General features: G+C 40.9%; 1 protein-coding gene across 1 annotated transcript in view; it reads right to left on the bottom strand.

Moving 5' to 3' along the window:
* LRP5 (LDL receptor related protein 5) overlaps positions 1–15,036 on the bottom strand; it is a 135,935-nt gene that overhangs the window by 83,485 nt on the left and 37,414 nt on the right. Inside the window, exon 3 of the mRNA XM_085224402.1 lies at positions 3,799–3,996. Within this exon, the coding sequence (XP_085080528.1) occupies positions 3,799–3,996 (198 nt within the window). The remainder of the gene's footprint in view (positions 1–3,798; positions 3,997–15,036) is intronic.

The raw sequence follows: 15,036 nt of genomic DNA, 5'->3' as shown, positions 1-15,036 counted from the left end.
ATGAAAACTCCGATGCGTTTTCTGAACTCACGAGATCCCCAAATTCATGCACGTTGCAATTAATCCGTGTAGCTCAGATCCAAGAGCTTTGGAGATACTCACTCATAGAAGCACACTTGACAATTCTTCAATCAAAATAACATGAACTCAATTTTCACAAAAAAATTATGCATTTTAAGTGTGTATAAAGGCATTCACATGGCCTTCTACACCAGGCTTCTGAGGCAGCAAAGCAGCATTCAAATAAATCAGCATACAACTTTGAGAAGCCTTTAACTCCCAGCATCATCCTGAAGGAAAGCAAGGAGCACATTTCTCTTATACCTGTATTCCAATCTGCATTTGAATTATTTGTATAGATAAGGTTGATAACAATAAAGACTTGAGAGGGAAGGTTCATTTTCTTTTTTAATCAACATAGTTACCATCTGCAGTTTCTGAAGGTGAAATAAAAAGTACTCCCAAAATTCTTCAAATACACTGAGACATCAATCTTGCACACATAGGACAGATTTAAAACAGACTGGCACATGCAAGCATTTTCACATACACAATATGGAAAAAGAAAGTTATTATTATTCTTTCTGTTCCAAACAGAACACTAAAACTGCTCTGAAATTTCTGTCCTTCAACTATCACTACTTCTTTCACCATTAAACACCAGAGAACAAATAGAATTACTGATTTTCCTCTCCACACTTTGCTACTGCCTTTTAAAAAAAACAAAAACAAACAGCAGTGGCTGTACTTGTATTCTAGTATCGTAGCAGCTGTTTTCCACCATATATTGTCCCTATTTCCATCATTCTTAGGTATCAAGTCTCTCCCTCTCTGTAATTACATTCCAGCTGACATGCTTGGAAACTGAATCTTGCCAATATAACAGGCAGATTGCTCCGGTAACATTAATTCACCATGCAGAGTACAAATTTTCTTCTCATTTGAGTTTTGAAGTACTAGAACCGCATTAAGACTTTTGTTGATAGCTCTGTTTGAAACTCATTTGGATGTGTGCTTAAGAAACAGAAGCAACCTCTCTCTCACAAATCCATTTGCACACAAAGAAGGTCAATTTTGTTTGATTGGTTCAAAATTCATATTATTGAAGTCTACTTTGCCAGCAGGACCTAAGAGTTCCAGCTTCATATATTTCTTATTCCATATTCATTGGTGGAAGGGAGAAAAGTAAATCGTACAAAATAAATGAAATAAAGAGAAAAAAAAAAGAAAAGAAAAAGAAAAATTAGGAGCAATATTCACTGGATTTATTCACATGCATAATATTTTCAGGAAGTTTTATTATATAGCTACACTACAAAGCAGGTTGAACAACGCCTGCAGTCCACATGCAGTGAGAAAGACACAAGGAATTTCACATCCTGCACGGGAATATCCTGACATCCAGCATGACATCAGTTCTCCAGCAGCTGACTGTAACACATGTAAAAAGCATACAACAGTGAGGTAATTTTTCTAATGCAAAATAGTGCATGCATTATTTTTCTTCCTAAAGTACCATTTCCTTCCTAGCAAAATACAACACTGCATGGGGGGTGGACATGCACCAATCTGTCACAAAGGCCAATGGCTGGGATAAATGTACTCATTTTCAGGTGGTCTTCCCCTACCTAAATATGAGCAAAACACATTTTACTTATGCATTACAACTCCAAGTTTCTACACAAACATGCAAGTAAAGTTTATTAAATTTTAACGTGCATGAGAACTGTGGAATCAGACTGGAAAACTTATACTCTGTCACCCATCCCTAAACAAGAGGGACATATTCACATTGTATTGTATGAAAATCTCTTAGATTTAGAATTATGAGACAACTTTCTATGAACCTGCACAAAGCCTTTGAGCTCCCACTCCCTTCTGTAAAGGCCTCTTCCCTTGTCTATGCTTCTGACAGTTACTTAGTACTTGTCACTCACCACAATGCCACCATTATCTAGCTCTACAGAGTGCTCTCAATAGAACTTAAGAGTGTTTTATAAAGGATGTCAATATCGTTATGCCTCTTTTATGAGTGTGAAAATCAGGCATGGAATGCAACTGCAAAAAAACTGAAAGGTATCAATGGAAAATATAGTGTTATCTGCTGGGGGAGAGGTATGCAATACAGACAAGAGTATAAGAAAACCCCAAATTTCTATTGATACTGAATGACTGCATAACAGAAATTTTTAGATGTTTTGAAATAGTGTCCATGTTTGCTACACAAAGGTCACTGCTATCTCCAGTTTGCCTCAGGGTGCTGTTGACACACTGGGATAGCAACCTTCTGACAAGTCACAAGTCAGCACAGCACTATACGATAAGAACGTTCCTCTCTTTCCCCAAGGTAGACTTCTTTAGAACGGATAACAAAATCTCAGCATCCAAAGTTGTGTTTCAAGATAAAATTCAATTATTCATATAATTAAATATCACTTCACTCTAGAAATATAGTGCCATTCTTTCAAAAAGCAGCAAACTATACAAGCAGGACTTCTGCACTATGAGTTTCCTACCCATGTAACCTGAGTGCACACTTAAGCCTCTCCTAAACATAGAAGTCTAGGATCCAAACAGTCGGGCAGGCTGCATTTAAGAACGAATCATTCTGGTTGCTTTGTCTGACCAGACCAAACATAATTCTATTAATCACATAGGAATCAATTGCAGTTTGGTATACCACGGACAATTCAACAGGCTACGTGAAGACCAAAGCTGGACCAGAACACAGAGACCTGCCTCCTCAATGGGAGGTTTCACTGGCAAATACCCTTCAGAACCAATGCAACCTGTCCTCTGAACGCTGCACAGCTTAAGGTACAAACTTAAACGTCCAGGCCTGGCCTATCTGTAGGGTGATCTGTGTCATTCTTTAACAGTTAAAATCAACAGGGACACCTGGACAGCAGCCTGCACACTTGCATACTGCGCTTTCTATCAAGCCTTAGAAAAATCTTGCTCACTCACAGTCTGAAATAAGATGAATTTGGGTACTTGTAGGCATGCCACAAAGTACATCTTTGGACAGGGCCAAGGACAGGTGTCTCAACATATATTTCCTGTTGAAAAAAAAAGCAGAGTAAAATACCAAAAAATTCCCATAGCACTAGTCAAATGTTATATTGCCTGGGGCCAAGGATGAGCATCTCCTATTATTCTAAAGATAAGCATGAGCCATAAAAAAATGCTGTGCAAGAGGGCTATAAACAATCAATAATAAAATAACAATAAAATATCCTTAAAGACAGTTTTACAGCATGTGAGCATTCTGTTTTTACAGAGCTACCAACAAGTGAGTTTACATTTGTAATGCTATAATGTGACTAAAACACAGCAATGACAGCAGGGTAGCAGAGTCGCAGGCTGCAGCAAGTGAGGATAAGCCCAAGTGCGACAGCTGTGGATGCAGAAACAAAGGAAAAAAGCTGCTCACCTTCACAAGGCCTTAGGTAGACAGGAATCTCCAGCAAGACACCCCACTGCCTCCACTGCCAACCCTTAAATGAAGTCTGGAAAGGGGTGGATCCTGGCTTCCACCCCTTCCGGTCACTCAGGTACATTGCATACATCTGAACTCCCCTGTATTGGCCCTTCCTTCCCACCAGGTGCTCAATCACTACTTTAGGCCCTGACTTGCATTTCTGCTACACCAATGAACAACAAGGTTTAAGCATTATTCTGGATTACTGAAAAAAGTCTTGGTTCAGAACAAATACAGGGGGTGAGAAATAATCCACGCCATATTACTTACTAGGGAACTTACTTAGGGAACTTACTTAGGGAACTAAGGAAACTTACCTAAAGGAGCCATCCAGATTTGCTCTATGAATGAAACTCAATTTTGCATCAGCCCAGTAAAGTTTCTGCTCATCAAGATCTATTGTGAGTCCATTTGGCCAATAGATATCTGAATCAACAATTATTTTTCGCGTGCTGCTGTCCATTCCTGCCCGTTCTATTCTGGGTGTTTCGCCCCAGTCAGTCCAATACATGTATCTAAAAAAGAAAGCAGAGATGCACAAAAATAAATCACAATGTATGTTCATTAGCTTCATCAACAGAAGAGACAGAAGCTCTTTGTAATGTTCTGAAGCGTCTTTGATTTTGATTCTTTCATGTTCCACCATGCAGTGGTGAAAATGCACAAACACATATTTCCCCAAGAACATCAACATATAGCAATTCAAATGACAGTTCCAGAGGGTGCAAAAAGAGTCCTTCAAGAGAGCACATCACAGAAGTATGGTTTCTGCATAATGTATTATCTTTACTCATCAACGTTGGGCAGCCCCCGTTTGTCACAAGCATTTACAACAGAGCACTGTCCTTGCTTGCCCAGTTATTGCAAGTTAATAACCTCAATCCCATTCAGAAACAACAGTTACCCAACAAATTTCCAAAACATGCTACAAGTAAACTTCCTTTTGAAAGTTGGTTTACAAAAAGAATAAAGTGCCTCAAAGTTCATTTCTGCTTAACAACAAATCGCAAATCCATGCGAATTTAGAATTACATTAAAATTAAGACTGCAGATGTTTTCCCTCTCCCATCAAACCCCCCACTTTTATTGTCACTTCACTTACAGGCAATTCAAGTAGCCTGAATAGAGACATTAAAAGCATTTATCAACCAGAAAGGACTAGATTAAAAAATGGTGAACTCTACAAGGTCTGGGTGCTTTCCCAATGCAGCTATTTCAAACATTCTATGTCAGCAAGCCCTTGACCTGAGTGAGCTCTCAAACAAAATCAGTTAGATGTCTATGCACTGAACTCACCAGCGCTCCAGGTTCTTCAGCAGTGACAGACAGGCACCAGCTCAGGGTTCGTACTGAGCTACATTTTAGCCAAGTCCAGAAACTACAGTGAAGTGGTACCTCTCCAGCCTTGCAGAGCCCGTGCTTACAGTTTTTGTAATCTGGTTTGTCTCAAATCCCCTGAAGAAGACAGCAAGGCTATACAACCATGCTAAGAACCACAAAGGTCAAACAACACACTTTCTGAGCACGCACACAGGCTGGGAAGACCTCATGGTTTTTTTATGAAAGAACACTGCCTAGTTGGAAGAGAGAAGCAGGGACATTTCTAATTGCTATCACATTTCTTAGCATCTACAGGATGTTCTCCCCTACAAAAAAAAGACAGCCATGGAAACTGTAGCAGCTCTGTAGCCCCTCCACAGGCAGCTGGGGCCATTCTCTCAGCAAAGCAACAGCAGCCGCAATAGCTATTCTCAGGGCACATCCCTCAGAACTCAAGCTTAGATTGCTCTGATCTCAGTGTAGGTGCTGCACCCTGCTCCAGCCACAACTCCAGTTTTAGCATAGTCGTACCTCACAAGATTCTTCTGTCCTATGCCACATTAATTTAAACAATTCTGGTCATAGTAGCATATAAATCACTGTTGGCCTGTTTATCCCACTGGAGAGTGGAATACAAACAGAGAGAAAGGGTTCACTTGTATCACAATACACATACATTTGAGTGTGGGAGGGTAAAACAAGGAATTTACCAGATAAAACTTCCATACACACGAGGCCTCAGGTTTCTGATTGATGAACTGAGACAGCTCACCTGAGGATGGCTGCAGGGTATTTCTGTCCCCAAATGCCTTCCTCAAAACATCTCTCTTCCAGCAACGGCCAACTGCTCATGAAGAAGCAGAAGCAGGAGCTGAGCTGCCACAGAGCACAGGCCGAGGTATGAATGTAAATTGCCGTTCATTTTGGTTTTCCTTAACAGGTCAGGCTGTAATTTGTGGCAGTTCAAACTGTGTGGTGAGGCAGCTATTGACAAACAATTAGAGAAGGGCAGATACTAAAGCAGCCGTCTACACAGCCAGATGGAGAATCAGACTGAGAAACTCATCCAGCCAAATAGTCATTGTAGTCAGGTCACTTTTTCAGTGAAATCGCTTCTCAGATTTGGCACAGCTACACTAACTTCAAGTATGCAATGGACATCTTAAGACATCTCCAGAAGAATGGAAATGAACAAAAAGGGCTAAACAGAAATGGGGCCCAGTACAGTTGTCTTAGCTGTCTTAGAAAAAAAAAATAATAACAATAATAATAATAATAATAAAAAAAAAATCAACATTTCCTAAAGTGAAATTTTCTCTTCAAATTTCAAACCATAAAAGTAGAATTTTCTTTCACCTCCACAACGGCCTAGTAACATCATTGAGTTCACTGGAACGTCTTCAGTAGATTCTAGACAGGACATAAATTATTAAAACAAACAAATGCAAGCTCAGAACAGAAACCATCTTACTCCAGTGTTATGTTCCAGATCCATTCAAAACCAGTAACAGGTTGCTCAGTGAACTTCTGTTCACTGTTTCCTTGCGCCGGTTGCTTAACAGTATACAGTTCCTTCTTAGAAAATGAAGGATCTGTTCAGAGCAGTCCAAAATCTGACTGCTGAATGAAGAAAATCCCAGTTATCTAAAGGTGACTCTGGGCTATATATATGTTGCTCCGAAAGTAATGCCTCCCATTTATTTCCATGAAAACTGTAACAGACATTAAGAGCACAACAGCAGTATCTGATGGAGAAAATTCTCCGGTACAAAACACCAGGTTTTCCAAATATACAGTGAATGTGGTAGGACAGTCCAGCCAAGACAGTCAACATACTCAATCGTCTTCAAATTGGTATGGGGCCTGGTACTTTCACGTTGCAAGAGAAAAGTCTCCTACTCTGGCCTGACTCTGTAAGTTCAAGCCCTCAGCTCAGCCAGTTTCACAACGTAGTGGTCAGAGTTGCTGGTTTGTCCAGGTTCCAGGAAATCCAGAAGGATCTCCCTTTTGTATCCCAGATGACAGAGCACATTACTCTACTGCTGAGGACTGCATCTTGAACTTTTTCTTCAATTGAGATTGCACACGTTGGCACTCCATGGACTACTGTTTTGACTCACAGTGGTGAAATCACATTTTGTGAATAATCATTACAGTGAGTAATGATGCAATCCAGGAAACTATCTTTGGCCTTGCATTGGTTCAACAGGTCCCGACAAACTTGCATATGGTGTTCTTTCTGTTCCAATGTTGCCACCACTGTTTCCTATGCACTGGAGCTGATATTCAGCTCCATAAACAGCTCCTTGGTTGCTATGTGATGATTCACATGGATGAGCTGATTGAGACACTCTCCATTTTATGGTGTGACAGCTGTGCATGGCCATCCAGAACGCAGCTTGTCTTTCACGTCAGTGTTGCCACTGTTGAAATGCACCACTCAACACTGTGCTCAACTCCACTGTTTGGTCTAAATAAATGTTCAATAAGCACTAATGAACGTTAATGGTGCCACTTTTTTCCTCACATGGATGAATTCAACGCCATATCTTTGCTTCATTCATACCCTCACATCTGACACCACTTTGTCAGACTGCTCCTCCACTGCCACCTGTCACAGAACAACAAAATGTATTGGAATATTGGCAGGAAAGTTCAACTTCTACTGCCACACCACCAACATCCACCATCATGGGTCAACATCATAAAATAGCAGGCATTACTTTTGAAGCAGTCGTCATAATTTGGTTATGACAATATCACATTCATATATTAATGTGCAAATGCAGACCAAACAGGAGCTTATAAGAAAACTAGAAATCCCATAAGTATTTAAAAGCAAAATGAAACAGACAAAACTAGCTAAGTCCCATTAAATAACAAGGATGAAAAAAAAACAAAATTACCCTCCAGCAAAATCCTCATCCTCAATTCTGTTATCAAAAAAAAAAAACAAAATGCTTGCAGCTTGCCTTGAAGCTTAATGCAATCAGATGATGAGAAATATTTAAAAAGTCTGTAAGCCAAAGGGCCCTCATGGCTTGTCTAATGTATCAAAAGAGCTCCAGTTCCAAACTGTCTTCCCTCTGTCCCTCAAACCTATTGCCCTATTTCACAGATGATGCCTTCTCATGGGGCATCCTTGGCTACACGGACTGCTGGACAATATCAACACACTTGCCTTCACACATAATTTGCCACAGAAGAGATATATCCCTGATTTTAGCTAATTAACAGATAATGAGCTCAATCATTGAAAGTTCTAAAACAATACAACATAATCAAAGTAGCAGAAGTTCTAAGAAAGGTTAGCAGCATGAAGATACACTTGGACAAAATGTAGAACCGTCTGTACACAAGTAACATACTCTCAAAACACTCCCCTCCCATCTTAACTTTAACACAGAAGAGATCATTATTACCCTGTCATCACCTCATCCTGATTGCAGCATGTCCTTGCAATCACATAAGTACTATAAAGCTGATCTTCCTGGAGAACTTTTCAAGATATACTGAGCCTCCACGGTCATCAAGCATCTACTGATCGATGGTTTCGTGCACTTCACACGTTCTCAAGTGCCCTTTGGTTCATCTCACGAGAAGGAATGCCAAGAGTAGAATAGCAAAAAGCAACTCTTGACTTCATCTATACCTTCCTGCCCTTTTCCAATAGGTTCCCACTCTTTTGGCAAGCAGCAGTTGCTGAACTGCCAGGAATTTCAGCAAGTCAACACCATTCTGGGGATCACTTAACACATCAGGACTAAACTAGGAGTTACAATACCATTATAAGAAGAGATGAGCTGTTCCTGCAGAAAAGGATGGGAATCCCTGGTCTATGCAAGTCTATTTAAAATCTTACTGCTGCCAAATCAAGCAGTTCCTTCCCTGGTTCTTATCCTTGCTTCTGACATTAGCACCCTATAAGAAGGAATGAAGCTCATTATGAAACTTCCCCAGAGAGAGCACCATTACTTTCCACCAGCCAAGACATGCCTCAGACCCTACAACTAGCTAGCATAGTCCTCTTCAGCCCTCCTCTCCCACCATAGCACCATCTAAGGCTGTTTTGACTTTTTTTGGTCATTGCAAAGCACAACACAGCATTTGGCATGAAGCATTAATGAGGCCATAAAATGACACGTTTTGAATGAATGCTGTGTGGGATTTTTAAGAACATACAGTGTCAAACTGCCTTTTTTATCCTCCTCTACTTTGCAACAAAGGCAGTTCAGACCAAATTAAGTACGTGCAGCCTCTGGATGAAACATGCTACATTAAGAGTCAGCTGAAGACAGGTACTTTCTGGACAAGTTATAAATCCTGGGAAGAAGTCCAGTTATTATGGAAAGAATGACGAGAGTTTAGCTAGAGAGGCACCACAAATTCAACTGGAAGAGTAAGACAAAAGCCAGTTTGCCAGAGTCCGAACATTAAGACATGTCAGCAAAGAGCTGGGAAACAAGTTCTCCAGTCTTCAGGCATCATAAGGAAGCAACTTGCTCAAAAATGTAGCCAAGCAGTGTGGAAAAAGAGCCAGCACAGAGAGGCTTAATACTACCACTACGGTAGTCATGTGAACAACAGTGCCAAGGGAAAGAGAGAGGAGAAAGAAGAGACAGCAAGAGTAGCATGAATTTCACACCAGAAGCAGCTAAAAGCATGTAAAAATTCAATAGGAAACAGCTTTAAATTAGAAAATTAATAACCAGAATCTGTTTTTAGTATAAATGTACATATATATGTATATATATGCTCATTCATATTTCAAACAGCACAGGATACAAATTTCAGAGTAAGGAAAAGAAAACAAACCAACACACCCACATTCTTGATGCGATCAGAAGAGCCCTATCAAACCTATCTTTGAAATAGCTCAGGGATCAAGAACACCAGAGCCTACACAAACTACTGAAATCTGCTTGTTTCATTTGGGTCAAGTGGAGCAAGATCCATGTGGGAAAGACAATAGAGAAATTAAGTATTTTAGAGTGCCCATTGGCAACAGTTACATCTCACACTTCGCATCTTCAAAACGCCATTAGGACAGGACAAAATCATGCAAACATCAGATAGTTCTGACGGCCCTGGGAAGGGACAGGGCGGAGGATGTACAGAAGAACACAACAAGAAACTTAGTGTGGCTTTTCAAAGGAAAGTCAGGCTTCACTGTCACAGGCCATGCACTACTGCAGTTGCTCACTGGATATGTTAGAATCACAGAATGGCCCGGCTTGGAAGGGACCTCAAGGATCATGAATCTCCGACCCCCCTGCCACATGCAGGGCCACCAACCTCCACATTTAATACTAAACCAGGCTGCCTAGGGCCCCATCCAATCAACACCTCCAGGGACGGGGCATCCACAACCTCTCTGGGCAGCTTGTCCCAGCACTTCACCACTCTCTCTGTAAAGAACTTCCCCCTGACATCCAACCTAAATCTTCCCTCCCTCAACTTAAAACCATTTCCCCTTGTCCTGCAGTTATCAACCCTTTCAAAGAGTTGTTTCCCCTCCTGTTTGTAGGCTCCCTTTAGGTACTGAAAGGCTGCCATGAGGTCACCCCGCAGCCTTCTTTTCTCCAGGCTGAACAAGCCCAGCTCGCTCAGCCTGTCTTAGTAGAGAGGTGCTCCAGTACCCTGATCATCTTTGTGACTCTTCTCTGGACCCTCTCCAACAGCTCCCTGTCTTTCTTGTACTGGGGGCTCCAGACCTGGACGCAATACTCCAGATGGGGCTTCACAAGAGCAGAGTAGAGGGGGACAATCACCTTCCTGTCCCTGCTGGCCACCCCTCTTTTAATGGAGCCCAGGATACCATTTGCTTTCCGAGCTGCAAGGGCATACTGCTGGCTCATGTTAAGCTTTTCATCTATCAAGACCCCTAGGTCCTCCTCTGCAGGGCTGCTCTCAAGGACTGCTCCTTCCAGTCTGTATGGATGTCTGGGATTCCTCTGGCCCAAGTACAAAACCTTGCACTTTGCTGTGTTGAACCTCATTAGGTTCACCCGGGCCCATCTTTCAAGCCTGCTGTGGTCCCTCTGAATGGCATCCCTTCCTTCCATCATGAAGGAACAAATATGAATTATTATATTAATATATTTGTTAGGAAGAAATATGAATTAACTTGGCATTAAGAGGGCTTAAACTTGTTAAACTAATTCAGGAGCCAGGAGTGCTAAGCAATGCATTATTTCTGCTTTAAAAATCCACTCAATAGTCTACATTTCTTCTGGACCTTAGTAGAAACCAAGTCCTTCAAAGAAGTGTAGACACCCTTGTTTCATGGACAGCTGACGGTAGTTGGACAATATTCTTGTTTTTCAAATATATATACTTTTTTTTTTTTTTTTTTTGGCTGGCATCTAACACATTAATAAACTCCGCTGCTCTCATTTCTCTGTAAAAAAAGAGAAAAAAAAATAGCCCAGAAAAGGTTTCAGAATCATTCACTAGGCTATGTAGATGTCAGTCTGGCACTGTCGGTGCTATTAAAAAGCTCTCTGTTCTGAAAGCCTGTTGAAAACAGACATGCAGAATAATACTGGAGAGCCATACACATGCACTTGGGTAGGTCTGGGTTTTTTTCAGTTGGGATGCTTGAGAGCTGGACAGCAAAGTCCAAAGTTGATTGGCTAAGAGCAGGTTACACATTTTAAGTACCCCTGGGGCTTGGGTGCATCATAACAACTGTAAGGAGCAAAAAGAACCAACACCACTACTTGTATCTTTGTGCACATTAGATTGACTGTACTTTCACGGATGTGATTTGGCATCCCAGGAGTTTAGTATCCCACCTGGGTTGCAACAGGTCAATACAAGCATAACAGCACTGAGGCTATAAAAGCAAACGAAAACATCAGTTCCTAAAGAGCTAATAAAAAATGCCACGGTGAGCAAAAATCACTGCTAAGCAACAAACAATTCAATACTGCTAAAAATAAAAAACAAACCATGCTTGAGAAGCATAGAACAAAAAGCAGCCTTGGGACAAATTCCCTGGTTTCTTTATTCAATTACTGAGGGAAGCTTAAGTGTCATTTATTTCTTAACCCTTACTAGGTTTTATCCTTTGACACCACATTTTCAAGCCAAAAAGTGTGGGGTTGTCGGAGAAGAAATCAGTACCTAACAATAACTTCACAGAAGTTCTGCCAATTCTGCCCCTAAGCTGAACACCAAAGAAACTAGCAGGAACCAAGCAAAGCAAAAGCCAAAGGATCATCGGTGAGAAGATAAATACATCCTTCCTTCTGTACACACAACCACTAACAGACTATCAAATCCATAATTCAGTAGCCAAAAGTGCTAGAATAAATAGAGCCATAAAATCCAATTACTTCTCTATTAGTAACAGCACAGTAGCTGCAAGCTTCACTACTGAGCTTTCTAATAAGAAGACAATTAAACAAATGCACTTTAACTGCAGTCAGCAAGTCACTGGATTTTGGCACATACTTAATTACCACAATGAATTGGGGCTTAAATGGTGTTTCAGTAACAACAGAAGAATGGGACTGAAAGCCACCTTGCAAAATAAACAGATTATAAAGCTGGTGAACTGCACCCCGGCGGCCTTAATTTTAAAATTCCAGGTGCAGAAGCAAAAACAGGATGAAGACCATATTTCCCTTCAGCTTTAAAGCCGCAGGTCATTTCTTATTTCCTGGTACTTCATCCCCTTGGTCATCATTTTGGAAAAGATTAGAAATCACGGCCATGCCCTCAACAAGCAGCCAATCATCTGAAGGTATCACGGCCATAATAAAAAGAAGTCACACGGGCTGAACATTTTTTCCACCTTCCCAAAGGCAGTATGGTTGCCAAATCTTATATAACCTGCTTACACAAAAGGGGCCAGTGGTACAGCTGATGTAAATCAGTACAGACTTCTCCAATTTCAAAGTTCCCAAACTTACACAAGCCCAGGGCAAAAAACAGGAGTTCACAGGAAATTGCTATGAAGTTTAGAATCCGGCACATTTCAAACTTACTTCCCCCATCCCACTGCTTAAGCTACAAAAACTGTACAGCTAAATGAAATAGTGCCAATCATTTACAGAAGGAAAAAGAAGGGCTGCCTTGCATAGTAATAAGTTGCAAGCTACTTACTCAAGTTGCCTCCTTTTTTCTCCCCAAGCAACATACTCTGCCGTCTGGACGATCTTCACAAGAAAGCGTATTAAAAGATGTTCCTACTCCAGCCCATGAATATGCAGGCAACAATCACAACTAATCACACCATATATAAACACACACACACACACACACACACACACACGAATATATATATACAACCTAGCTTAGAATGAAGACAAAACATAGCAGCCTATCAATTGATCAGTGCGCCAATATTACCGCAATGAGCTGCTTGCAAGGAAAGAGCACATCGTTCCATATGCTTACCTATACAGAAGGGAGTAAGGTATCATAGCTGTTTCTCAAAGGTAAGCAAGCATTTATTCAGTGTGGCTTCAACAGCCTGTTAAGAAGTCAGGTTACATGACACTGTGAAGTTAAGGAATGCTTGGTAAGATGGTGCAAGTAATTCAGAACCCCCCAGAAGACTTCCAAGTATGCTGCGCTGGAGGAAGGCAGCAGTAGGGAGACACATATAGCACTGCACAGGGGTTTAGGAAGAGAATTTGTAACTTAGAATGCAATATTACTGCAAGTCACTCTGATATTTATGGGAGAAAGAAACTGCACTGGCAAAATTTCCTAGGAAAAAGAGAGGCAGAAGGGAACTGGAGGTAAAACCCTTTTCTCCTATGAAAGACTGCTTGCATACATTTTGGCATGCATTCATACGTCAAAACTCTACAGAAAATAGTAAAACTACTATTAGCCCTTATAACTATTTCTCATGGTCAGCAGATAACACAAGGAAGGTACAAGGAACAATGTAATACAACATTTTCTTCCCAAACATTTCTGAGAAGACATATTATATGCACTGATTTCATGGAGGGCAGAGGTCGAACAGATGTACTGAACATAAGTAACCCAACTGCACAAAGAAAATGTTGGTTGCTCTCCTACCCACAGACATTGTACCGAAGTACCCCTGTGTGTTTCACTCAAACTAATACATTTTGTTTATTTCAGTATATTGATGCCTCGACTCAAAATTTGGGAAAACTCAAATGACAGCCAATGATTTGTTCAACTGCACGCTTGCAATTTCAAACACAATGAAACACGTGTAACCCTGTTTAAGTTCACATTCAACACATTCCATGATTCCCTGTGGATTTAAAAACTGCTTCCATCAAGACTTCTGATCAAACTTCAGCTTCTCCCAATCTCTTTGGCCTCGGAATCAAAGCAAGATGGCATTCCCAATCACTTCAAATACACACCAACATATACTGGCACTGAGACAACTAAAGGCAGCCTCCTGCTGCATTCTATCAGCATCCTTCTGCTCCCTTAACAAACAGTGTAGAAATTAAAAAGGTAAGAATACCATTATTTCCAAACTACTTAAGAAGGCTGAATGCATCCAAGACAAAGAAATCTCAGCTGCCAGGGCTCAGCTCTTTTTTTGAGGATGTGAAGAATCACAGAACTTATAGTGATGAGTGCTTATCAGGGAGAGAGCTCAATGGGCTTATTAAGAAAGTCTACACATTTCCACCTCTTCCCCACACAATCTCAGCTGTAAAGGAGGAAAAAAACTATTTTACTCTGCCAGGTAGCTCTGTTCTGTTGCACAAATAATGCAAACGGCCTTTGAACCATTAACATCCTTCAGTCATAACTATGAGCAGAAAAAGGGAAATATAAATAAAATAAAATGACAAAACACTTATGGAGAGGCTGTCACTATCAAGGGCATCCATCTGAAAACTAGAGTGAATTAACAATTCCCCTAAAACCCTCGAGTTTCTCGTGCATGAGACTATCTGCAGATATTTAGTGCACAAAACGTACAAACAGCTTTCCAGCTCCCAGAAAATGCAGCCACACCAAGAGACTGGATACAACTCATAATCAGTGTTATGGTTGAGCACTACTCTTATATTACAGGAAAACAACTGTACTACTCGGATAGGCAGGAACAGACAACCTGGATCACCATCCCTGGTTCCAGTATAGCCTCTGGTCAGGTAATATTCAAGTGACGGGTGCACTCCAGATGACCGAGTCATAATCCTCCGTATTTATTGCAAAAAGGGATTGTTTTGCATATGTATCTGTAGCTTGCACACAGGGTGGCAGCAGGTGGGATT

The sequence above is a fragment of the Meleagris gallopavo genome, chromosome 5 (assembly GCF_905368555.1).
Source record: "Meleagris gallopavo chromosome 5, MGAL_WU_HG_1.1, whole genome shotgun sequence".
NCBI lineage: Eukaryota > Metazoa > Chordata > Aves > Galliformes > Phasianidae > Meleagris > Meleagris gallopavo.
The sequence above is the reverse complement of the archived record's forward strand: the minus strand, read 5'-3'. Positions and strand labels throughout refer to the sequence as shown.